The sequence below is a fragment of the Ptychodera flava genome, chromosome 2, assembly GCF_041260155.1.
Source record: "Ptychodera flava strain L36383 chromosome 2, AS_Pfla_20210202, whole genome shotgun sequence".
NCBI classification, from domain to species: Eukaryota; Metazoa; Hemichordata; class Enteropneusta; family Ptychoderidae; genus Ptychodera; species Ptychodera flava.
Genome location: NC_091929.1, coordinates 35,784,056 through 35,811,770, shown reverse-complemented (window position 1 = coordinate 35,811,770; position 27,715 = coordinate 35,784,056). Strand labels below are relative to the sequence as shown.

At 37.5% G+C, this 27,715-nt stretch overlaps 2 protein-coding genes and 1 long non-coding RNA gene across 3 annotated transcripts in view; all 3 read right to left on the bottom strand.

Annotated features, from left to right (window-relative positions):
• Nucleotides 1-1,423: 1,423 nt before the first annotated feature.
• On the bottom strand, nucleotides 1,424-3,659 carry LOC139149923 (uncharacterized). Its single transcript, XM_070721980.1, has 5 exons — nucleotides 3,488-3,659; nucleotides 2,905-3,150; nucleotides 2,214-2,422; nucleotides 1,654-1,774; nucleotides 1,424-1,462 (listed from the first exon to the last, which is right to left on the bottom strand). The coding sequence occupies exons 2-5, from the start codon at nucleotides 3,073-3,075 to the stop codon at nucleotides 1,424-1,426; spliced, it is 540 nt and encodes a 179-aa protein (XP_070578081.1). The 5' UTR covers nucleotides 3,076-3,150; nucleotides 3,488-3,659.
• Nucleotides 3,660-10,971: 7,312 nt separating this feature from the next.
• On the bottom strand, nucleotides 10,972-12,709 carry LOC139119826 (uncharacterized). Its single transcript, XR_011549001.1, has 3 exons — nucleotides 12,632-12,709; nucleotides 12,157-12,282; nucleotides 10,972-11,028 (listed from the first exon to the last, which is right to left on the bottom strand). It is a non-coding gene; the product is annotated as an uncharacterized lncRNA (long non-coding RNA).
• Nucleotides 12,710-21,162: 8,453 nt separating this feature from the next.
• The window catches only part of LOC139119811 (uncharacterized), a 29,144-nt gene continuing 22,591 nt past the window's right edge, over nucleotides 21,163-27,715 (bottom strand). The window contains exons 3-7 of the mRNA XM_070683719.1: nucleotides 24,873-24,983; nucleotides 23,710-23,826; nucleotides 23,338-23,451; nucleotides 22,955-23,071; nucleotides 21,163-21,917 (exon numbers count right to left, since the gene is read on the bottom strand). Of these exons, the coding sequence (XP_070539820.1) occupies nucleotides 21,811-21,917; nucleotides 22,955-23,071; nucleotides 23,338-23,451; nucleotides 23,710-23,826; nucleotides 24,873-24,983 (566 nt within the window). The 3' untranslated portion in view covers nucleotides 21,163-21,810. The remainder of the gene's footprint in view (nucleotides 21,918-22,954; nucleotides 23,072-23,337; nucleotides 23,452-23,709; nucleotides 23,827-24,872; nucleotides 24,984-27,715) is intronic.

The following is a 27,715-nucleotide window of genomic DNA, read 5'->3' as shown; positions in this document are numbered from 1 at the left end:
CTTCTACGTGCTCGCTTCCAATACGAACAATGAACATCTTGTTCCTAATGATTTGCGCTTGATCATAAAATTACAAGCAGTCCTTATGACAATCTACATACCATTTATTACAATGAAAACGGGTACAACTGGATACGATAAAAAGGTACACAAAATAATTATAAAATCACCGCAGACCTCATTTGAAGTAGAACATATAGACAGCTGCCAACGCTATGATGATAGTCGTAATAATAATTTATGAGCTTGTTTCACGCAAAGTCTCACAATATGTTCGGTGGTTCGTTCAACAAACGCTGCCAATCAGTCTACGAATATAAGCAGTAATAATATTATATTATTTCGCCGTCTGCTTACAATGAAATTATAACAGATATGACAAAAATGCAATTAAACTCAAACAAAACCAAGAGGAAACAATATGATTGACTAATACATCTTAACGCCATGCTATTTTCATACGAGGTAAGCTGTCCATGGCGGGAAACTTCATTCGCCATTTCGTCCAGGAATTCTTGGATTTGTCTTCATATTTTGCATCCTTTATCTTATTTTTCCTGCGAATCAGATACCTCGAAACCACCGCTACGGTTGCAATGACTGCTATACCTGCAAGAACACCAAGGGCTATACCGACACTGGCAGCATGTCCTCCACCAAACTGATTGGAATTCTCCCCAAGGCCTGGGTTTCCAGTAGACTAAAACGAACGTGGAATATAAATGAACTCATCTTCGAACGTTGCGGAAGACATAACCGATATAATGAATAAATTTACGTGTTTAGAATAGTAGGTACAAGTGCTCAATACGTAAGAAACAAGGCAAACGAGACATACAAGCAATATCAAAATTGGTGTAAAGAAATGAGATTCAGAGACAACCTACAACAATCACCCTAGGTAATTTTTCTTCAGGTATCAGATTCAGAAACAATCTACAGCAAACATCCTAGGTCATGTCTCTACAAGTATAATGAATTGTGCAATCTCTTTCAACGCCATGTTACCCATTGACGGCTAATTATTTTAAATAAATGCAATTTCATATCGTTGAAAGTGAATAAAAAGCATTTGTGTAATTATTCTTACCTTGAGGCAGTTTTATGATACATTGGTGTACAAGAATGACGCAAACACGAAATGTGAATTAATTTGGTCTACTTACCGTTGGAATGCTGTGCTGAATGGTAAACTCTAATGTTTCTTCACTTTGTTTCATAGCATTGTTATACACCACAATTTTAAATGTACAGTTGGTTTCGCCTTGGGGAACATTCGTCATGGTGTTCAGATCAAGGAATACGCTATAACTAGTGTAAAAACACAAACCAAGGTCATCCCTTGCTAAGCAGTGACAAGTCTGTGGCGAACATTCTTCATCATCAGGATCCTGTTAAGTGAATGATCAAGTAAATTTATATGTTACATAAACGACAGCCTTTGGACATCTTTCTTAAAGTTCTGCCGAGAAGAATATAAACCTGATAGAGACATTTATTCTTCAAAGGCCGTGTCATATTAATCGCATTAGATGGTCACAGCAATACGAAATCACATTAAAATTCGTAATATTTCTGCAGCAGTATAAGGGTAAACCGTTGAAGTAGTAGCCAAGCAGTAATGAAAAGTATTGTAAAAAATACAAAGAATACCTGTGGATAAGTCTTTCTTATATCTCCCTCTCCGTACAAGATTGAAGGTTCATCTATAAGCAGCAGCTGCCACCGTATCAAACTGATTCCACTCTCATCGTCATATGAATCAATAAAAATTCTGTAAAAGGAAAATAGTAAAAACAATCACGGGCATTATACCACACATATATACTTCCCTCATCCTTTTAGTTTGCGAGAAAAGGGAAATGAATGAAGTGTAGGTGTGATGTGAGTTGCTTGTGAGGCACAATCGAAAATGTATACTTCTACTAATGACATAACGTGAGAGCTGATTTTGGGTCACAAATAAACAACATCTCATGTGACACAAATGACGAACCGGGCATTTTTAATTTCTGTTTCATATCCGGCAGAAATCAGTTTTTTTTTTTTAATTTTAAATATATGAAATCGAAATAAGCTAATTCAAACTCCATTCTGCTGGGTGTATTCTCTCATCAGCATTTTTCGACTTTGATCTTTGAGGATTGTCTGTCACTTTCCAAATCTTGAAATGGTACCGGTAGACTCGACCATTCTAAGAAAGGTGTTCGTACTGGACTATGCTATCATTATCTGTCCTTATGGTGCCCGACGTTCCAGTCATATTCTGATATGAAAAGCCAAAGTTCGTGATCAGCGGTGAAGTGGAGTCCAAGTAGATTTTCACCGAGTCTTCCCTTGTGTTGCCGATGACGTCAAAGGCTTTCAACCAAACAGAGATATGATCACCATCCTCACCAGTAACTGATATAACTTCCTCCGTCTGAGAAATGAATGTAGGAATATTTCATTATAAAGATAAAATACTTTCATGAATATCATTTCCTTGGCAAATGAGAACAAATGCGGAAAGTGAATAAAGAGTAAGCTACATCTTGCAATTAAATACCCTCCACCTTAAACGTAAAGGAATAAAATATCTGATGAATTATTTCCTGTTTTAAATCTTATTTATTTATTTCAAGAGCCTATAAAGTAATCTTTATGGTCAAATATACAAATAATAAACGTACCCCATCAATGAAAATTGATGTATAAGGGAAGAAATTATTTTCCAGTCACACGTATGCCACCAAAGCAAAACGTAGGAATTAATAGTCGAAAGAGGGTAATATCAAAAAATTATCGTTTACCTGTGAGAGCAATACAACCCACTTTAATTCTGACGTATAATGCAATTTTAAATGGTTCATTACTGCAATACTATGATATAAATTGTTTGAACTGATAACTCCTTACTATTACCTTCAGCCCTCGAACATCTTTCCATTGCGGTCGAGCCTTTTCAGAGCTCGACATTGCGTAGTCAAACTCAAAGTGAGTTATCCCTTCTACATTTGGTATAGCTTCTCTTGATCTAGTCAGAGGAGGTTGACCAGTGGTTTCATCGTATTCAGCAGGCAATGGCGGATCCATTTCTTCAATTGCAGCAAGGAGATAGTTTTCTCGGTGGAAAGAGTTGTAGAAATGACCAGTCCAGATTAAATTTACCTTAATTGGAAATATATGCAGAATCAACATGGATGATATATATTAAATTAATTTGAACTGAATATGTTTTCCATGTTTGGATTCAACGTGTTAAATTACACATTGCCGTGAAAAGATAATCAACTAAAGTGTGAAAGCGGTCCATGAATGAACTAATCATAATTTTTTGTAACACGCTAAATCATGACATCGATTCGCTTTGATACCGTATAATGTTTCGAAAAGAAGTTAAATCATTAACCAACAGATTTGATCGCTTAGGGCAACAAATATTAAGTGTACTTGGTATATCAAAATGCTCTTTATCTTAATGCGTGTACGTAATTAGTATACCTACCTGACCGTAAGTTGTCCCAAGCCATAAAATTTCATTATGTACCACAGCATCTGACACTGTTATCGGGATGTTGGTATTTATCGAGATGGAGCTTTGATCGTCATAAAGAACAAATCGTCTGGCCTTTGCTGTGTTGTCGGCATTGTCAGTCAAGCTTAATACGATGGAATAAAGCCCTTTTAAAGGAATCGGTTAGATAAACGTCATGAGTATTACAGACGATCCAATAATGAGAATTTTTTAGTTCGATATAGAATGAACTTTAGACAAGAACTGTCAATATTGTATCAATAGCTTTGCTTCCGATGGGAACATTTTGGAGGGTGATTGATCATAACTCATATCAGTTAAAATCATGGCAAAATGCAATGATGTATTCGCCCGGGAAATTATTATGTAGATTGGGTCCTGGCTGCATGGTTTTCGATTAGGTAGTATAACTATGTCAATTTGATATTTGATGTCGAAGGGAGTGACTTCCCTCTTGCATAGCGTTCAAAAGGCCATACCCATCCTAACACGATGTTAACAAATCAAACACTGGTTAATATGCACGACTGAAATCTGTAAAGAAAATCATGTCATTCTTCATTGTGAGATTAACAACTGTCAGCAAAGTTGAGGGATAATCATCTCGAAATTGAGCTAGCTATCAGAGATAATAGTCAAGTTCATTACGTCAGTTTCCTTGAAAAAAGAAAACTTACAAAGTCTGTTAACACTGTGATCTTGCAATCTTTAATTAAATGCGATAATGATCGAATCAAAAAAGGTACGAAGCAATACCTTGGCAAAAGATTAAATAAATAAATAAATAAATCATTTCACGGTATCCTGTCTAAATTTGCTAACTGCTTCTGTTAATTCAAATTCTATTCCCGATTCGGCCGTATTGCTGTGATTTGATGTTACGCGAATACTGACTCTAGTCTCCTGGCGTAGATTTCCTGAAGATTGGGGGTCAGGGGAAAGTTTGTAAGCCTGGCATGTGACGTCATGAATTTCAGATGAATCGTCGTTCCAGTGTGTTAAGTTCCAGGTGACTTTCACAGTACTCTGAAAATGTAAATGTAAGCCACATAAATTAGCATTTCTCTCAACCCTAAACAGATGTAATGATAACCTATAAATATCGTCATAGGAAGTTTCTGGTTGTAACACTTAACAAGACTGCTGGAAAACCTAGTAGTAAGTATGTTCTTTCAGAATGCACAAAGTTTGACAAACTTGCGTTTTTCGTGTACACTTGATTGATTGAAATAATTTCAGACATACATGGCGGCGACATTGCTCGACAGTGCTGAGGAGCGATGAGGTCGAATATGACAGTGTTGGAGAGAACGCTATGCGTTTGAGAGTAGAACTGAGCATCGTCAACAACCACTGTGTCAGGATCATCGTAATTGTTGATGATGACAAAACCGCTGGTATTGGCTTTAACTTGAAACGAAAATCTGTAATTCAAGGAAGAATAAGGTAGGATAAAGCACTTTAATGGCTAAAGCATAGACGAACGAAGAAATTTTGAATAACCTAACCGCCGAATATTATTAGTATAAAAAATATCCGGTTTCATGAACTAAATGATGAACATACAGTGACCTCATGTAATGGTAATAAGTCACAAATGAAAATTTTCATATAAATAAGATACTTGACGTATTGTAAAATCTTTACAGTATTATTGTGCCTTATATGCATTACTAACAATACTTTTAATTAATGTACTGCATTATATTATATCATGCTACCATGCGCCATTCTGATTGGACGAGAGCTCATTCCACCGATGCTAAAATACTGTTTTAGCACTGATAGCAGTGGTAAAACGGGCCCCTAAACCAGCATTTTCGAAAATTTCCCACTCGCTGCATTTGAACGTACCTATCTAAACCATAAACCCTCGCGAAAAACCGAAACGGTCCGCTTTGTTTCAAAGAAAGAATACCGAATTTTAATACACAGATAAAGTGTGGGTCTGTAACTCACCTCTTGGTGAAAATAAGTTGGGATCGATGATAAAATACATCTCTGAAGCAGCACATTTGAGTGTGATGTAGACGAATTATTGCATTGAGGCGACAGCGCACCGTGCACTTTTCTTGATATTGCGGGAATCGAGACGTGATATATCCTACCGCTCTTTAAAAATGAAGCTAGTTTTCGTTCACACACTAATAAATTGACACTTCCTCACAGTAACGGTATGTCAGATATTCTTTACCAAAGTTTGGGCTGCAACAGACCAGGGTGTCCTAACGATGTAGACCAAGAAGTTCAAAATAACAATGGGACGACTCCTGGCGACTGCGACAAAATTTGACATCAAATGCTACGAACAATATCAGCGTCCAGCTCTCGCTGCATCGGGCAACACACACTGTACATCTGTTCATAACAGTTGCAGTCATCGTACGTCTGGATAATTTCAAAACTGCATGTTTTCTGGTACGTCCGAATTATCCATCAAAAATACATCCTGTAACTTCACTGTACCACCTCTGAATGTCGCGACGGTCGACGTATACCGTATACGCGTATAAGCGGTACAGAATGAGACAAATCTATTTTTAGTATGCCAAAAAAACCAGGACTATTGTTCATATGTAAATTTACGAAAAAATTGTTACTTTTTCTTTTGATTTGAACTCTTGACCTGTTTTCTGAGTCTGCAGCAGGTATTTTAATGATAGTCTTCGCGTGCGTTGCATGCGAATAAAATGCAATGTTGATGAACGTATGCGTATTTATTGTAGGATACTGTGTGCGTGTACGTAATCCCAACATAAAAATGCTCGGTCTCGGGCGCAGAATTTCCGACGATCGATCTCTCACACGTCCATTTTTTGCATTTGGGGCTTAAAGTGACGAAAATACTCAAACAAGACAACAAAGACTCACAAGTTGATATAATATAATAGCAATAACCCCCTTCACAGTCGGGTATACACTCGATTTTGGTACAATTCGCTCCATATAGCACTCGCCTATCGGCTCGTGCTATATGTCGCGCATTGTACCAAAATCTCGTGTATACCCTCCTGCGGCGTGGGTTATTGCTTAATTAGAATATATACGCACATATCATTGTTTTCTAGCTCCGAGTTAAACACAACGGAGTGGTTGCATTCTTTTGTTGTAATCTGCTCAGAAAGTATGTCAGCCATCAAGCAGTATTCACTGCCACCATCGACTGTGATATTACCTGAATTAAAGGAAGAGAAGTATTTGAAATGAGAGATGCGACAACTTCAATTTAAGTGACCGAAGTGTAAGTACAGACATGTCCACTCATTTCCAGATACGATCTTATGGACAAATACAAACAAGGGAAGGATTAGCTTCCGCCAATATATCCCGCCATTCACTCGTTCATTCTTCCATCTCATAATTATTCTTCTCAAAAAAGATAAAAAACTAAAACCTCTTTGTAAAGTCCAGTGAAAACTTGCTTCCACTATTCCAAAACCGGAATTGTTTACGTAGTATGGAACCGTGAAGTTATCCAGCGTTGTGAGATTGTACGTTGTTGTCCACTCGACATCAATTTTTACTGCTTTCGTGGATGAATATGTTGGAAGATCGTTCTCTGAGCAGGCCAGGCCATTGTCCTCTGACCCTTCTTTCTGTTTCACAGTACAGGATGATACAGTTGGCGCAAGAGTCGCTGTGGTAAAGAAATAGACACTTTTTGTCGATTATATATATATATATATATATATATATATATATATATATATATATATATATATATATATATATATAAATTACAAAATGACTCAAAAGAGGATAAAACTGCAGCAAGTGTGAAGGAATACAGTAAAAAATTGGCCGACTAGCGGGAAATACAGTACTCGTTAAAATAAAGAGCAAAGTTAAAACAAATACAGTAAAATACTAACCGACCAGCGGGAGATAAAACACTTGCAAAGCAGAGAATAAAAAGCGCAGACGTTTCGGGTGCAACCCTTCGTCAGTACTAAAAACTCGCTAGAGAAACGTGAAAACACAAGAAAGAAAAACAGCCAATCAAACAAGGGAGCGATCAAACGCGTTAAAATATGCATTCATACCGGCTGGTGCCAGAGTACCGAGTTTAAAAATAGTGGCCTGTTCGAGTTTATGGCGGGTAGAGTCTGTGGTGGAGATTATAGCAGACACTGCCATGTCGGACCGACCGCGGTGGGGTGTGTACAAAAATGCTTGGCCACCGGATATGCGAGCTTGTTGTCGGTCACAGTGCGAAGATGTTCAGCAAAGCGATCGCCTAGGCGACGCTTTGTTTCGCCAATATATAGCATGCTGCAGCGTCTGCATTTGATACAATAGATGATATTAGCCGACGTGCATGTGAACACGCCGGAAACATTGACTCTACCACGCGGGCCCTGAATGAAGTTGGTTGTAAAAGTATGTGGGCAGGTTTTACATACTCGACGGCCACATGATGATGTTCCAGTAGCACAATCGTGATTAGGTAAACTGGAACGCACCAGCCGGTCTTTGATGTTCGTGTCACGTCGAAATGCCATGATGGGAGGTACGGAAAAAATATTCTGTGTGTTGGGGGAGTTGGTTAAGATGGAAAACTCCTCAAAGATGATTTTACGGATTCTATGATTAAAAGGATGGTATGTTAATACAAGAGGAATGCGATCGCATTGAGAACGGGTAGTTGACTTTAACGCGTCCTCCTGCGTTAATGGTTCAACGCGCTCTTTGGCTTTGTCCACTACAGAGCGGGGATAACCCCGAGCCGAGAACCAAGTGCTAATAGTGTCAAGCTGCTGCTCAAAATCCTTTTGGTCAGAGCAAATGCGCCGAGCGCGTAGAAACTGTGAAAATGGAATGGATTCCTTGCACCGACGGGGGTGAGCTGAGCTGTATAGAACATATGCATGAGAGTCTGTGGATTTATAATGTATGGAGGTAGACAGCGAGTCCTCATTGATATAAACTGATATGTCAAGAAATGCAACTGATATGTCTGAAATAGTGGAAGTAAATTCCAGTGCGGGGTGAAAATGTGAAACGAAATCAATAAAATTATCTAATTCTGTGCGTGAACAAGATGCTGCACCAAAGCAGTCATCAATATACGGTTTAAAGAGCTCGGGAATATGACCGGTATATGTTGTATTATCTGTTTTTCGATGTAACCAACGAATAAACAAGCGTAAGAAGGTCCCATGCGTGTACCCATGGCAACACCGCGAACTTGTGTGTAGAATTCACTATTAAAGGTGAAGCAATTTAAAGTTAATACTAATTCAGCTAAGCGAATTAAAACGTTTGTGGGTGGATCCATAACGTCGCGTCGGTCAAGAAAATATGCAAGGGCCTGGAGACCATCCTTATGAGGGATGGAAGTATAGAGGGCCTTAACATCAAGTGTGAATATATATCTATGGGTACCCGTAAACTTAAAGCTGTTGAAGATCTTGATGGCATGAGATGTGTCTTTGACAAAAGTGGGGAGTGTATTAACGATGCCGGCAAAAATATTGTCAAGGAATGTTGAGATGAGTTCGGTAGGGCAGGAACAAGCAGAGACAATGGGGCGGCCAGGATTACCGGTTTTATGGATTTTGGGTAGTAAGTAAAAACGGGACGTGCGTGGATGTGAGATGATCAATGATTTTGCATCGTCGGGCAGAAGTTTATCATGAACTAGATCACTGATTGTACGTTTGACGATATTATTGTGTTTATTGGTGATGTCGGTGTCAAGATGTTTATAGAAAGATGTGTCAGAAAGTTGCCTTTGTGCCTCAGTAATGTATAAATCTTTACGCCATACTACCACAGCCCCTCCCTTATCGGCAGGCTTAATTATTATGTTATCGTTGCGAGATAAATCGCGCAGAGCCTTGTATTCAGCTTTAGAGATATTGTGTGTTTTTGATTTACTGGTGTTGTTGATCAGGCGGTTAATTCTGTGTTGACAAATGTTGATGTAGAGATCAAGTGTGGGGTTACGTCCTGAAGGGGGAGTCCAAAAGGACTCGCGTTTATTAATGTTGGTAGAATATGGGTTGGGTCCATTGTCGGAGCCATTAGCTGCTGAGTCATCAGTCGTATCTGATTGACGTTCATGCTTTTTATTCTCTGCTTTGCAAGTGTTTTATCTCCCGCTGGTCGGTTAGTATTTTACTGTATTTGTTTTAACTTTGCTCTTTATTTTAACGAGTACTGTATTTCCCGCTAGTCGGCCAATTTTTTACTATATATTATATATATATATTATTAGAAAAGAGTTATGCGGTAAATTCTCCATACGAACCCCTTTCCTCCAAAAATAATTACGTGAATTCTGCTTATCAACGCTAAATCACTTTGGTTAACAAAAAATAAGTGACAAATTTAATGACTTAACTTGATTGCTTTATCCAAGTTTGTGAATATAACAAGACGCAAGTAATTAGACAGTAAATATCTATTTGTCCATTTCTTTCAAAAGGGCTATTCTCTCATGCAAACGACTTACTGTTCTGACAGTTCGTTCCAGAAAACCCAGAAGCACATGTACATGATGCAGGTGTGCTGGGATAACTTCCGGGAAAGCAAAACTCACTGTTGGGCCGCCATGAGCATCGCTCTTAAAATGTGGAGTGAACAAGAAAAATGAAATTCACTAATTGACACATACTACAATATCACCATATTATACGAAAACCATTATCTTTCGAGTTTATTAGAGTCATTTATATTTCTTCTATTCTTCCAATTTATATACAAATACGAAAAGCAAACGATGTTATTTTTAATATTTGTATCCATTATCAACAGACTTACAACGTTGTATGATAGCATCGTTAAATATTTCACCAATAACCCACACCTACCGACGGTATACCACGAGCTTTTGTGCAGTTCTCGAAATCGCTCGTCGAGTAAATTGGTCAAAATCTATTGGAATACCCGTTCAAGAGGTGGTTTATTGCTACATGTATTACATCATAATATTTATTATAATTGAAGTTCCGGTGTGAGGAATTTTTCTCTAGCTTCGAGCTCGTGTCTGTTCCACACGTGGTATATTGCGAAAATAGCAATTAGATCCGAGTGTTTGCGTCATCAATGTAATGGTATGATATAATCAACAAAAGTGTACTTCACCACATAATAGACCGAAAACTTGGTACAAGAAATAATCAAAGCACACACATACGTTCACATTCCCCGTTTGAGATACCGCCTCTGTTCACCAATTCATAGGCCTGTTTTTCGCCGCCACGATCATATTCACATTCCAAGCAATGGTGGTCGGATGACGAAGAACATCGCGTTTCGATGCACTTAGCGATTGAATTGCAACCTAAGTGTATGAATATAACATAAAGATATTATTATAGAGAATCAGGAAGCAAACGCATTAAGCTTTTGGCAAGAAAACGATTGCTATATATTAAAAGGCGGTGGAAAGACAAACAAGATCCATACCTTTACAGTTGTAGTTTGAGCAGTATCCATAGCAACTACCTCTGTAGTATTCATACTTGTATCCCTGGCGGTAACTGCGTTCATATCGGTATGCCGTTCTGTAATAAAAGCCAATTCAATCAAGCATTACTGTCGGAACGTACAGTACATACATCCAAAGGGATATCAAAAGATCTCTACACGTTCCAACACAATCATTGCAAAATTACGTCACGATCATGGTTTTCTGTCTAGAGCCAAACTCTCCTTGATGCTAACAGAATCATCATGTGGCTTGAAGGTCAAAGAACTTAAATGTATAGAGTACTATTGGCCAAAGACTCCACTTATCAAAGATAGGACGGTCAAGAAAAGGGCAACGATCACTTCGAGGTTTTTCGCCAGAGGTTCATATCTTTCATTTGACGAATTTGACTTTGTTGTGTGTACCGGTGCTTGACTGTCTGTTCTGGGCTGTTTTATGTCTATTATTATAACAATTGACATCGTATTACAAATTTTTACCTACTGTTATCGGATTAAGGATGGCTATGATTGTTATTTTTTTCAATATTTGTCTTTCAAATTGCCACCCAATGAGACAACTCTTACCACTGTTTTGGGACGTGTGTGTAAAGACATGCCTGTGAATTATCAAAGTCTGATATAACAACATTTACAAGACTCGATACTAAAAACAAACATGTTTTCCTTTTGTAAATCAAATAGTCAGACTGGCCATATGACATCCTCACGAATTAATGATCCATTGATGCGTTACGAAACTAACAAGGGTTCTTTGCTCTATGCAGACACAATAAACCATATAAGTCAATGTACATTGAATATATTTGACTATAAAAGGTGAGTAAAGTATTGCAAATGAATCATAACACTTGCTCATGTACTTCGCTCATTTAGCGTTTGCCGAGTCATCACAGTCAAAAGTCGATTATTAGAGGATAAGAATAAAAATATGTTGTAGCACGGGTATATCTGCCGATAAGTCAAACAAATATACAGTTAAAATATTATCTTACATTATTATATTATCTTACATTATTATCTTACATTATACTTCTTTTTAATCAAACTTAAAGTTAAATGATACGGCAAAAACTAAATTAGCGAGGCCCAAAATACATGAGAGACTGTAATATTTTGATGAAATAAAATTTAACGAAATTCCCAATAAATCGCTTTCTTGATGAAAAATAAATAACATATGTTCAATAGATGATGCTCACCTGTACCTCGAACATGATCCCAAACATAAAAATCCACAACAATACGTTGAACGAAGCCTATAGGAAACACGCCTTGATGTAGCTATTGAAGTTGTAACTTGCCGTCGGAATTGACAGGTATTAGGCCTGTGGTTTCAGTCGAAAAGTTAGACTTTAGAAAGAATCCAATTTGTTTTGAAATCGATATGAGATTCTCGTGAGAAATCAACGATTGATTACCTCGACGATACAACATTGAAGAGAAATATCTTGATATCTCAGGTCAGAAAGTTGTGAAAAACTGTAATGGGTTTTTATATAAAAGCGGGAAGTCAGAGGCGATTTTCTTTTATAAATTTTATTCGACATAGTATTGATATAAATAAGCATTTTAATGACCCAATTTGGATCGCTTGACAGATCTTCTGATAAGTAAGAAGCTACCTCCTCAAAAGATAGCAGGTAAGGGTTTTCTTTTAACTCGGAATAAACTTACCAAGCATACACGGCAGCAGACAGATATACCAACAGAACCAAAGAAATTATCATAGACGACGCCATCCTCTGGTTACATACAGTCACCTTGATTAGATATTTTAGCGTTAGTCTCGGGCGAACTACTTCAAAGTCTCTGAAACTACAAATGAGCGTCAGTGTACAGGTACATATCTGGAAACGAAGGTCCTGAAAATAAACAAAAAAGCCAACAAACAAAGAGACAGACAGATGGACAGAGGTCCGGTAGCTGGCAAACCAAGCGACGAGAAGATGAACCTCTTGCACCAGTTTTCATTTATGTTTCATAAAAACTGTGTTCGAAGGCTTCATGAAAACATTAGGAATGTTGATTTGATTTAAAAGACACTTTATAGAATTTTGATCATTTTTTGCATAATTTCATTTGATCGCGTTTATCTAAAAACACTTCAAATTCAAATTTAAATACTACCAAACGTATAGTTATTACCCTCTGTAAGGGAAGTGTATAGAGAAGTAAAGAAATAGCACCACAGAAGAGAGGAAAATGTCAAAGAGCCGACGTAACTATAGCAATTGCGCCCTCAACGGATAGTGTTTTACATGCTTCTACACATGCTATCGCTCTTGTGGACGTCAACGATTGCTCACTTGATAGTGCAAGGTGTGATAATAGGTTATTACGAAATTACTGCAAAAGCATGCATGAGGACATTAGCGCCATGTATCGCCCTCCACTTTGAGTTGAACGATATGATGTACTAACGTCCTCTTCTATCCCTTTGTAGTATTTTTGTAAGTACCCCATATATAATAAGAACATAAACTTTTGCTGCATTTTGTAGTATTTTTTGTTCTGCATGAAAAAGATAATTTCTTGTTCTGTTCCCCTTGTCGTGTCGGAATTGACGCATTGTAATCAGTTTGTAAACCCAGTCTTCACATGTGGAACATATGCTGTTATTGTTTGCAATTTAACCAGACCAGAATACATTTGTGAACAATAAATTCCATGCTGTACAAAATCTAAGGTGTTGACAAAGCTTTTCCTATGTATTTGAAAGTATTTTAGGGAGAAAATAAGAAACTACTCGCCTCATAGAATAAAAATAATGAAAATAGTTCGTTGAAAATTGTTTATTAAAATAATATAAAAATTGTTCGTTGACGAAAATATATTATCGTCAAAAGTTACAGGCAGAGTCCTTTACTGTCCGTGGAAATTAAAGCCGACTGTTCATCCTAAAAATATTTTTATTCTACAGACTGGAATCTTTGCCAGTGTAACTGTGATTTTTCTCCTGGAAAATGTTAACGAGTATATTAATTTCATTTATCAATCGATGACGTAGTAGATTAACATGTACTACAATAATATGAAGCCTCACTGCTTGCGAGTGATGGTTACTTGGTTACCCTACAACGTATGTACACAAACACTCTTATTCAGTGAAAAGTCAATTGTTGAGTCGTAGGTTAAGTGCCTGTATTTATGAAAGCATTCTTTGTTGGTTGCCTGTCACCACGCATTGGATTGACTGTATACGCTGCCAAGATATCGAGACTACGGATGTTTATTACGGCATTCTCTGAGAAACTATATACCCAAGGGTCATTCGCTTAATGTTTGTATTTCTATTGTTTAATTTTGAATGTAATTTAAAAAGTACAAAGCAATACAACACGCTGATTCTTACAAAAAACTCGTTAGTCACAATGGTGCATTGTTTTCCTTTAATCGGTTGTGGTGACAACGTCTTTAGATTGTATATAGCAAGTTATTTTTAATCAAAATTGAATTTCCTAATTTGTGCAAAAATTAAACCCGTTGATAATATGACAAGCAACAGGGCAATTAAGTAGGTTAATGACAGTCAATTCAATTTAATCATAATAATTTTACGTAGAATTAAGTAGCCTTTTATGCTAAAATAACCGCTGAGAAATCCTGCCTTTGTATTTTGCTGTCGAAGAAATTAGTCACATGTCATAAACGTTTATGTATACAGTGGTTTCATTACTGACACTAAAGATTTTTTCAATCCTCTATAATATAATACTTTTTATATCGTCATACCATTGATGACATGTAGCTGTCGAGATTGAAAATTTCTTGACCTCTCATTTTCATTAATTTTGATACTGACATTCTGTAAATTGAACCAAATCTATTATAAGAAAATAGTTGGGTACAAACGCTCAAAATTATCGCCAATTCGCATTTCACTCTTTATCTACCCGTATTAGTTTCCTTATATTAAACAGTTTTGTGTTTTGTTTTTTTTTGGAGGGGGGGGGGGGTGGTTAAAATTCACTGGAATCTGCCATGATTTCAATTTCTGCTCTGGGTTACAGTTACCATACCAAGACGATACCCTACAGATTTGCACAGCTTTGGATGCCGGCTTTGATCACTCTTCACGTCTGATTCATGTTGCCATGACACTACAAAACTCTACAGCGTTTTTAACTATGACTTCTGTGAAACTGTGAATGCTCTTGGCTATCTAATTCAATAAGTCAGGTGGGAAGTTGTATGCAAATGAAACAACGGTAGCGAAGCGTACACCGTGATAAGTTTTCTTGTAATTGGACCTTGCTTTGCCTTCTCTATACTAGCTCAGTTCGATACATAACGAGAAAGGAGTCTATAAAAATGTTGCACCTAGGATCTTGCAGTGTATACTCGTCACTAGAACAACTATACTGCTGCTAGAATTTTCACCGAATCCCTTAATCTTCACCACATGCCAATCCAATATCTTAGATTCAGTGTTTACGAGTGATACCCTTCAATTAGTGTTTGGGATAGAATATTACAATAGTGTATGCAGGATTATGCGCATTTCTATGGATGTATGTAGCTCTCACAGAGTATATCTCTTTTGAGTTAAAATATATAAACAAATGTGTAATATCACGGCATACGTAATTGTTTTGTGGTTTGGGATTGCCTTAGTACCATAAACAAGCTTCAAGTCTAATCTTAGCGGATACCAGTGGTACAGATACACTGGAATTTCACTAATTTTGGAATAATGGAATTTTGTCAGTGATCTTTCAAAATCGTGGCACATGGAGTCTTCTGGAGAGAATGGACAACACACATCAGTACTCTATCCAGTCACACGTTTCAAGCATTGAGTGACTACTACAGCACCATAAGTGGAAGTCATATTTTTAAAGCATTACGCTATTACAATATAGTTACTGAAAGGGTTTGATTTTACTTGCCTTTCGTTCTGTAAGCAGTTATCAATTTCAGATATGCAGTATTTTATAAGTTGACAGCCTTTGAAGTTTAGTTGATACCGAAGGAGTTTTATTTGCAAGAATACTGCCAACGTTTTACACGCCATCTTCTCTGTGACACATTGTTTACACGTCGTTACGTCTTTCGATGGGCAGTTTAAGAGTTAAAATACATTTAACGTGAGGGGTAACTGTACTTCAATATTACACTGGTCGTAGGTGTTGTAGCATATTACCCTGAAGTCTTACTATGATCAGCTTGAGTGTTTTTGCTGAAATGTTCTATCAAAAACTTCAATCATCAGAGCTCTATTCTTCACAAATAGGCAATAAGTGCATATAAACAGGATTAGTATGCCTTTCACAAACACATGTGGCCAAGAAGACCAGGATAGAAATGGTGATCTCTTGATCATGGGTTCATCCAAAGCAATATGTATTAATCTGTCGAGCTCTAAACATATTCTACGTTGAATAAAAATGATGATCTAAGGATTGTGGACTCCTCCAAAGCAATTCGTTCAAATAAACACCGATCAAAACATCAAAAGGTACACACAGAGGTAAGTATTATAGGTTCAGCAAAATTTGAGTTTGGTGAGCTCCATTCTGTATGTTCTACAACACTGGAAGGCTACAACTGATACATCATGTCGTATGTCCTTATTGCAATTTGTTTTTGTTATTTGGTGCAAGACAAACGGAAATGCGACATCGAGATCTTAAATTGAAGTTAGTATGCGCCTCAAACTTTCCTTCTAGTTATAGATCTTTCAACCGTTCTCTTCATAACCAAGAATAGAAATCCGTGGTCACTGTCCAAAGTTTGGTACTAGAGAGACAAATAATCAAACATTTACCGATATTTAAAATTAAAAAACGGCCGCCATCCCGTGTTAACTCTATGAATTTTTTTTCGAATTGCAAAAACGAAGCCGGTAAAAAGTTTTCTTACGCCGAGAGCTTTAAAATGAACCCCCACAAGTCGTATATCATCAGAAAAGAATTGTAAAAGTTTGACAGTCCGAATATTTGTCCCCTGGGCGCGTTCTACCTTAATATGCTACTTCACAGAATTGACGAATAGAACATTACGGTATAATATTCTGCTTTATTTTTGTTCTGTCTCACATAATGGCTTGCCTGTGAAGGCTATAAACAGTACATTTCACTACTGGCTCAACTCTTTCAAGAAAGTGAGATTTCATGAATTTATTCTTTCCCGTGCATATAGAAATATAAATGCATGGGTAGTTAGAGGAAAGGATATTATACGTTACAATCAGGGTTTGTGTTTCTAAAATACTATCTAGCAGCATGCAACTCCGGTCATCAATATACTAGAAGGCGATACCTAGTCACTATTCCTACGGTATTTAAATTCTGAACATTAACACTGGACATTTCAGTATTAGTTTTGTAAATATATTATTTGCAAAGTCCGACAAATCATAGAACGCGTCCTACAGACCATGCTCAAGCTTGAGGGTTCTAGTCACCATTAGTAAGACTGCCAATGCTCTTGAATGAAGGCGAAACACAAGCCGACTTACCTCGCAAAGCCATGCAAAAGTTCACACGGAAGAGCTCTTTGGGGATCGTCATACCGTCAATGCAAGTCTCCTTTGTGTCAAATAAATGTGAGTGAGTTGATTTATATAGCTCTTTTTCACGCTGGCGATATTATTGCATAACATAAATAACCTCAATGGGAAAACTTATTAAATTCACTTACTGATTTATTTAATGATATAAAGCCGGGTTATAGTTCACATATGGTCTGCAGCTGTATTTTAATTTTAGTACATGGTGGGTTCTCCTCGGGAGACTTTGCTTTCTCTTCGGCATGCGCAAATAAGCTGCGCATAGACTCATCAACGCAACATCGATCGATGTTGATGTCGGCTGTACAAGTGATTTCGGCGATAATAAAATAATGTGAATTTTTGATCGTGACAAACTGTATAGTATGTATCTACCGACAGTGAGAAATACATTCTTCTTCTTTTTAATTTGCTTAAATGAAATTTAGACAAACTATGGGCATCGCTATCGGATACAATGGTGTACCACTTATATAATTACCATACTCAGTTAATACATTATTTGTTGTATTTCTACCTGACACTGGATTCATGCATAACCTTCAAATATCTTAAAGTCGTGCTGAACGTTTCATAAACAAACACTCAGGTTTATTGGTGATAGAGAATGCCGCCAAGGGAGTGAAGAAATAGGTTCTTTCCATCCGATAACCATGGTTACATTTGTCTTTGAAGGGACAGCAAAGGTATGAAAGGAAATGTATGGCGTCAGCATTCGTTTGGCAGCTGGGTCACTTCGTGAACCAAGCTTCTGCAAAACCAAAATTAACATGAATTACGGTGAATTTAAGACAGCATAGCCTGGCTCGTCTTATGATTAAATATCTTGACCGAACTTTAAAGTTTTTTGTGGGAAAAAGTTGACAGTTTCACGCCTTTCTATGTATATAAATGATGATCATATACAGCCATAGCTCTATCTTATGGATACCTCCAGATACCACGAAATGTTGCCAGTTAAACTGTGCAAACACTGCGTTCAACAAGTTCATGTGGATTTTTGGCGGTCATGGTTAGTAAATTACCATGGACCTAAGGCATAAAATCATAGGTCGTGGAGAATAATATTTATAGAAATAAGGTGAGTATAAATTCAGCCAAGAATTTCTTTTCATGTTTCCCAAATGAGTAATGATTAATGACTAATGACGCATATCATGTCTACAGTCTCACTTGAATTAGATTATCGACATTGCTTTACAAAGGCCATATCTTGTAAGGGAAATTACAAAATTTAAAATTCAAAATCCGATTTAAGTATTTTGATTGCCTGATTCGGGACGCGTTATTTGTCAAGGGGTATTTCATAACTTCTGTCTTACCGTGTACACGACACAATACGTCAAGATATTATGAAAACAAACTGAGGTGCACTTAGTGGTGCATAATAACACTGAACGACCGAGAGCTGTTAATCGTGTACTCTCGGACTGTTAGAAAGGCTAGCTTAGCATTTCTTTAAGTTGAATATACCTTTGGAATAAATTTCAAACTCTCATATTTATACAATACTTTTCTGGTCTATCACTTGTAGGGGCTTTAACATACTTTTGTGAAAATCGAACTTTAATATTGTTTTTCAGTATAGTGAACACAGGGCTGGCTGCCATTTCGAATTGTCAATAGTGGTAAAGTTAAAGGTTAAAGGTTATTTGTTTCTTTGGGATTTCGTCTCGCAAGGTGAGCCTGGTTTTTATTCTGAATTTCGATAGAAAATTATTTTATTGTTAAAAATTTCCTTGAAGAAAATTTGTGCAAACGGGTTAAGTTTTCACTTTCGAGGCGAATGGTACCTTAATGACAATTTCCCTCACCCCTGTGACTCATAAAGGTACGCACGAAAACACTAACAGTGGTGTGTCCTGGGGAAGAAGTTTACACAGTGCGCTTAGGTTCAAAGGAAAAAATTCCGCTCTTTAAATAAATCTTAACAGTAAATGCTTACAATGCTTCATGATATTCATAGTGCCTGACGACACACTGAATTCTCTTCAACATTGTTTTTTAAGTACGTTGCCTTGCCTTTATTTACACGTAGTTGTTTTTCATTCGTAAGCGCCTTCGTTCAATTTTAATGAAGAGGTTTGTACAGTCCATTAAACAATGAAAGTTGCCAAGCTTGTTACAATAGTATGACTGTCGAGTATGGCCGAGGTCACTTGGATTAATGTTTGTTGAAAAAAATTCTCCCAAAGAAGACGTCGAGTCGGGGCATTCATGCCAAGCGTATCCAAAGACATTGGGAAATAGAGTCATCACTTCGCATTTAATGTGATAGTAAACTAGAAAGTCGAAAGGACTACAGAGTAAAAAAAACATATATACGGTCATAGTATGTAGTTTTAGTCCACCAAGAAATGCCTCAATCCATATCATAATGTATCAAAATGTCACTTACCTTGCCGGTGCCGGAATATTAAATATTAATCATCTAACGATATCATCAAAAATTGAATAACTACACGTAACAGTGCCTTCGTTGTAATAGTGTTGATATTGTAAAGTTTTGCCGATATTGACGTTAATCTGGCTAGGAATACAAGCATGGTAATCACATATTCCTCTCAACTCTGATCACCATAAATTGGTTTCGTGCATACGGTAGAATGCGTGGCATCGGGGACAGTTTGAACTTTCAAACTCCTATAAAGTTTTTTTCTGATCTATCACTTGTAGCGGTTCGTTGTAAAGCTCTTGGCGTAAGAAAAAAATTTAAGCCTTAGTTTTTCGAAAAACAACTATTGCATTTTTCTCCATAGAGTTAACACGGGAATGGCGGCTATTTTGAATGTCATATATTGGTAAATCTTTGGTAATTTGTTTCTCTGGTAGCAGAATTTACACCCTCAATTATTATTCTTGATTTTGAAAGAGAATGGTTGCAAGATTCCTCGGGGAAATTTTGAGCAAAGTTCAAGTCTTTCCACTTTCGAGGCGCATACTACCTGAAGGATTGGACTAGCCATATTGCAGGCATTTTCGTTAGTTAGACCTTGTAATTCACTGCACTGCCTTAGATAGGGCAGATAATTTATAATATTGACAATGCTTCTTATCAAGTGTATAAAAAAATCTAACCAAATGCATTTTATGATAACTATGGAGACAAATTTCCGTGCTTGTATATTCCTACCAAGTAATCGTTCAAATTCTATGTCAGTTCAGCCAGCGGATCTACATCTACGTTAAGGTAGACTAGTATTTTAATCGATGACCTTTGAACTTTTATATGATAACAACAAAGTGCATGATTTCTTAATGTTTTTAATATTGGTAGATATGTTATGAAATTATTTACGTGGTGTACTTACTCGATGAGTTTTGATATTTAATACATAAGACTTTGCTCATATAATTAAAAGGCGGAAGAATGATATCATACAAGTTATGATACTGTGTATGTCCATCATGGAAGCATCAACATCGAAGTACAGAACAGTTCTCTTCTTCCACTGTGAATTAGCAAAACATTTTCTATAACAATAAAACATTTTCACACCTCGAGTTTGTTCACAGCTCCAGCTGTTAAAATGCCTGCATTTGGATCTTTCTGTCAGATCAAGTGTAGACACTGATGAAGGACAAGCTATTTGTTCGAAACATGTCTGTTTTGCTAATTCACAGTGGCAGAAGAGAACTTTTCTGTACTTCAATACAAGTTATGTTTAATAAACCAATACAAAAGCAAAACAAGTGTGATGCAGTGACAAAGTTTATTCAAACTTACTAAAAATACTAGCGAGCAAGAGTCTGTACATTCCATTTTCACATTTCAGATCTTATCCACATGAATAAAGATGACAATTTTAAGGAAAACAGTTGTAAATGTTTGTAAAAAACAAATACGTGTTCTGATTCTGCTTTTAAAGTTCATTGAAACACAGATCTTTGTGTAAAATTGGGTAGCTTATTATTATACATTTCAGCCAAGGATAAAATTGAGTCGTTAGAATAATCACAAACAGTTTACATATGCAGGCCGTTATGTTGGGAGTTATGAAAAAATATTTAATGCACACAGTTACAAAACCAAAATAAATCAAACGTAATATATAACGGAAACTAATAAGTACTGATATTTAGCCGATACGAGGCCATTTGATTGTTGCGATCGGTCCGCGCACTATAAACATATGATCACATTTCCTGCAAGACAACCCATCGATAGTGAGTTTTATTTCGCCTTCTAACATGTAAATTACAGGTACTTTGTAATTCTGTCAATGATCTGATTTATAAAAAAATGATAAACTGGTAGTAAAGGGTACTGTTCTTTAATTTCAAGTGGTCTTCGTCAGGGTTCAGCGTCCAACTCAATTCCTAAACTGATTCAAAGTTTCATTTAAGGCTTCAGTGATTTCTTCAGGGCGCTAAGCTTAGATTTCTTTTCTGGGATTGCCTTCTTCTTAGCTGCTGCCATATTGCTTTTGCTTGCATTGAGTCCTCGTCCTGAAAATATTCGGTGATAAACGAAAATGGCGATAAATACAACTTTCGCTACCTTAATTGTATCAGACTCTTCAGCATGACGAGCTACATGTACGAAGACAATAATTCATTGCGACTAGATTTCTACGTATCATATTTACTGAAAAGTTATTCTTTGCGGACTGACATACTGACAAAATGCAGAGTTTACCTTTATGATATCAGATGTATAATTAAGCAATAAAGCACATCCAGCGACGGTATACCACGAGATTTTGTCCAGGTCACGACAAATATGCACGAGCGATAGCGAGTGAATATTTGTAATGAATCAGTCAAAATCGAATGGTATACACACAGTGGCCGGCAGTGATATATTACTGTTCTATCATAACAGTATGTTGAAATTCATGCATTGGACGTCAATAGAGGATTTTCGCCTTTGGCAAGAGCTCGTGCGCGTGCCAATCGTATCGCGAATATACCACGGTTCGATCCACGTCTCGACCAATCAGGTCGCTTGCGTCCGCAATCAGAACACTGTTATAATATAATTAAAGCTACAATCATCAACAATTTGTTCAAATCATATCAAGAACAAGCATAAAGCCACTTGATGGTTTTGTATGCGAAATTGACAATGGCATTTACAATGAACCACGTTGAAGATGCAAGAGCTTCAGCGAGCTGCTTTGTTGCTGATCGTATGATTGGTCATTTTATCTGCCATACCTTATAGGTATGCCTTAGGAACAGATTACAGCGCCATGCTCCAATACACGCACCACACAGGCTAAAGCTGTGACAGTACGGGAAAGGAACAACACATTGCATACATGCTTTCATGCACGCACGCATGCATACGTGTATGTTTTGTTGCCGTTACTTGAGCCATAGACCCTCGAGAAAAACGTTTTTTCTCGAGGGTCTATGCTTAAGCGAAACGATTCTTATGAAGTGGCATCTTTTCAGAATACGCACTATCGGAGCATGCAACCTAGCTAGTTTTTTCTATCCTAAAGACTGACCTTGGACGGGACAGTCGCTGATTAACTTACGTTTTAGATACGCGCAATCCGTACAGTCGGTTCCATAGGTACAGATGGAATACGGCGCTCCAGGTCTACCGTCATCACACTCGCCGTCATTGCTGAAGGCACACGAATCATCACAAGCTTTGAACGAAAAGGAAAGGGGCGAAAAAAATTTATGATATGGTAGATTGATATGATTTTAGCTTTCGTGCTAATACGATGTGTAACACTCGGTAGTTCTTATAAAAGTTTCAAGCTCTACCGTATGTCGGGGGTTGGTAAATGCATAGTAAAATAAACCGAATTGAGATTATGGCACTGGAAAAGTGGGAAAGATTTAAGATAAAATTGAAATCGTCCATAATAAATACACAGTTCTCAACACGAAAAGATTTACAGTAACTTACTTAGTAGGGAATCGCAATCAGAGCAGTCGGTGCCATAGGCACAGAGGGAATACGCTGCTCCAGGTCTACCGTCATCACACTCACCGTCATTGCTATAGACACACGTGTCACAAGCTTTGAACGAAAGGGAAATAATGACAAGAACAAGAAAGAAAGTTACTCTTGTGCCAGTAGGCTGCATTTCAATCGAAAGACTTCGGATTGGTTCTGAGTGACACCGTATCTCAAGAATTATGCGATATGAACGCCACAAGCTGGAGTTGGCGGTATATAACTGGACAAGTGGGGAGAATTTACCAGAAAAAAATTGAAATCGTTCATACTACTTGTAAATATATAGTTCTCAACACGACAAGATTTAAACCTACTTACACATAGAATCGCAATCTGTGCAGTCGGTGCCATAGGCACAGAGGGAATACGGTGCTCCAGCTCTACCGTCATCACACTCACCGTCATTGCTGTAGACACAAGTGTCACATCCAGAATCTTTAACAGGAAAAGTGCACAGAACATTAGTAACAAGGATTTAATTTTTGACAACACGAAAACCGTTTCCATGTGACTTGAGGATCATACTTGAAAAAAAAAGACTTTTGCTCACATTTTCCATGAGGAAATATCCCTTTTGACAAATAAATTTTGAAAATCAGGGTTCGTAGGGCAAAATTGGATACTAGGGAAACGAATCATCAAATATTTACCGACACTTGAAATTCAAAATGTGCCGTCATCCCTGTCTTGACTAAATAAATGATTATTCGGTTTTGGAAAATAATAAGCCATCAATACATTGTGTTCCCAATGACCTTCAACATGAGCCCCCTCAGTGGCACCTAAAAAAGAATTGTAAAAGTTTGAAAGTCCGAATATTTATTCCTGGTGCGCATGTGTGTAAGGTCTTCCTTAACAAGCCGACAGGTAATGATCCTCGCGGACAGATATTAGGACTCTCAAATATATACAACAGTTCTCTTTTCTGTTCTATTACTTGTGGTGGCTCATTTTGAAGCTCTTTGAGTAAAATTGTATTTTTCTCCATAGCATTAACAAAGCGATGGCGGCCATTTTAAATTTCAAGTATCGCTGAATCTTGGGTAATTTGACTCTCTTGTACCAAAATTTGCACGGTACCCGTGACTTTTATTCTTGATTTCGAAAGAGAACGCTTGAAAGAGTCCTTGAAGAGAGTGTGAGCAATTTTACGTCTTTCACTTTCGAGGTTCACACTACCTAAAATAATTTGTTTCAGGGCCAAAATTAACATGTTGAACCTCCATTTTTATTTTTTATTTTGGAAGAGAATGGTTGAAAGTTGCTTTGAACCTTGTCAGAGCGAAAGTTAAATTTCTTCACGTTCGAGGCACATATTACCATAAAGGAATTAGCTTCCATATTTGGCAATCTCATTATCGGACGATATAGTCGTACTGGACCTCTGTGGTGAACATCTGCAGTCTCGATACACGGAGACAGCCGCCCTCTACCACAACGAACACACAGCTGTAAACCGGACAATGACTAATATCACCTACCATATCCGCAATCTGCGCAGTCGGTTCCATAGGCACAGATGGAATACGGCGCTCCGGGCCTACCATCATCACACTCGCCGTCAAAACTCCAGGCACACGAGTTGTCACAACCTTTGAACGAAAGGAACGTGGCGGGAAATAATTGGTAACAATGCACAGGCGCTTGGCACATTGCTGGGATAGTAATCGTATTTAATATGTAGAATGTCTATATACGACTTGATTATTCAGAAAAAGAATCACCGTACGTGAGATATTAGTGTAGGCCTATAGGCCTACATGTTGACTGGCATTATACCGAGTGGCTATGGCTACTGCATAATCATCAATGAGTAGAATGTCTACATGACTTGACTATTTAATAAAGAATAACAGTACGTGATATTACTGTACATATCGGCTAGCTTAATCGAGTGGCTGTAGAGCTCTGCAGGGCTTGGGCCCGTTGTCCACTGCTGCACAGACAAAATGAAAAGGCCAGAAAGCTTTTCACCGCCCGATTTCATAAATCAGCGAAATTCACGAACTCTGAGCGTTTCCGGTGATAAAAACTGGTCAACGGTCAGATGGTTGCATAAACAATCGATCGACTGGTCTCTTTTGCCTAAAATCATACCTTACCCTATGCTACTGGCGAGAAATCGTCCTGAAATCTTCTGGGCACACGAACCCAGCGCCGGCCATTTTGAATTGAAGTCTGCAAAGTGCGCGCATGCGCATACAACCCTTGGCAAATGAAAGGCAAATGACGTATTTCTTTCCAGTTGCCTTCTCTTACTGGAATATTTTGATTTGCGCATGCGCCAGCTGTAACTTCCCTCCAATAGGGTAATAAATGTATGTAATCACATGTAAACTAAGTATAGAATGATCAATCCGAGGAAATGGACGGAATTCAGAAATATGCCGTTGAAAAAGCCATTTTTGGTCACAGTTTTCTCTTGGCTGGTCAAGCAGGTACTGGTAAAACAAGAACACTGTATGAAATAATACGAAGTCTGAAGAAGCTGCACAATGTTCAGGTGACTGCAAGCACTGGCATAGCTGCCACACAATTTGCAGATTTTCAAGCTACAACAATCCACCAATTTGCTGGACTGTTAGATGGTCGTTTCACAGATGAAGAGCTGGTCAACCGGGTAACAAGAAGTGATGAGATGACAACAGTAAGACAAAAGATAGAACGTATGGATACGCTGGTAATAGATGAAATCTCCATGGTTTCTGCATCTATATTTCATCAGCTAGATCTTGTTATTAGAACTGTGAGAAATAGCAATTTGCCTTTTGGCGGCGTACAATGTATCGTGTCTGGTGACTTTAATCAACTGCCTCCAGTACCAAATGCAGCCTATGGAGATAAGGGCCAATATGCTTTTGAAACTGAACTGTGGGAGAAGGCTATACCACATGTGATAACTTTGACAAAATTCATCGACAGAGGGATGATGATCTGATTACAGCAGTTCATGAAATAGCTTAAGGAAATGCATCACAGTCTACAATCAATTTGATGTACAGACTTTCAAGGCCACTGCCACCTGGAGAGCGACCTACACTACTCTATGCGCTGAATTATGATGTTGACAAGACAAATTCAGAACTATTGTTGGATATGCCTGTGAGTACCTCTTGTATAGCTCCAAATAGAGTGAAAAAAGAGCATTGAATCTAATTTTAATTGAAACATCCATCTTAAAAATACAACATACTTATTTCTTACTACATGTATTTACTGCAAATGACAACTTTTACTGCCAAGATGAAAATTAAGAACATTCATTTTGATTTGCACATAATAAATCACTGAAACAAAAATGAAGCAGTAGTAACATGTATGATAAATAATTCCTGATTAGCACACTTTAAGCTACATGCATAAAATTCATTTAAACAGTCGGGCTAAAATACTATTCAGTGATATCATCCAAGCTAAAAAAATGAATTCACTGAAATATTTTGAAAGTTATGTGTAATTTATGAGCAACAACAGATTATGCTAAGGTAAGTATCCAAACAATATGCAATCATAGACAAAGAGCATTAAGATGCAATTCATCAGACAAAAAATGAATGGTAAAAAATTCTTTGAATTCTCCTCTTCATGGATTTAATGATGATTACTTGTACAGTAATATGATGCAATACATTTGATTGATAAACAGGATGCTGGACACATTTAAGAGCATGCTATTTGGAGTAGAACAATGAAATGTAGGTGATAAGCAGAACCAGAATGTTGAAAAAATGCTTAAAGTCAAAGCTTATTCATTTTTAATGATATCTATTTTAAGACAAGTTCCTGGTTTTTCAAGGTTCATCTCTTCATCTATTGACAGGCTGTAGTGCCCTTTTCTTCTTTGCAAGTGTCTCTGCAGGGCATTGTATATCAGTGACACTCTTCCGTGGTCTTTTCTTCTGTACAAGGGGCTTTCTACAACTTTGTGAATATAATGGCACTGTTGAACCCCTTGTGTTTGATTTCCTAGACTTTGTTGTTTGGCAGAGTATGGTACTGGTAACAGTCTTTGCATAAGCAGAATAGGTAGGGTTTGTTGTGTTCCCATTGAATAGCCCTCTCTCTTGACAGAAGTGCACGTGATTTTCTACAATATCACTATTGAATCGAGATGGAACCAAACCCCAACCAGGATATTCACAAGTGAAGGATTTGCAAACTGCTACAAATCCCAAAATGCATGATGATATGTCCTCTCTGCATTGTGAAGACATCAGCATTTTAGGTTTGATGACATTTTCTTCATCTGAGGTTTGGACAGCCACTTCCCATTCCTTGAACCAGGAGTGGACATCTTGTAACTTTGCAAGACGTTGATCATCAG

Bases quoted from the DNA above. Each gene is read 5' to 3' on its own strand.
- LOC139149923 (XM_070721980.1), bottom strand. From the start codon at position 3,075: ATGGATCCGCCATTGCCTGCTGAATACGATGAAACCACTGGTCAACCT. The intron at 2,423-2,904 runs GTAATAGTAAGG...TTCATTTCTCAG, and splicing joins AAGATGTTCGAGGGCTGAAG to ACGGAGGAAGTTATATCAGT. The intron at 1,463-1,653 runs GTATTCTTTGTA...TCTTCTCGGCAG, and splicing joins TAAGAAAGACTTATCCACAG to AACTTTAAGAAAGATGTCCA.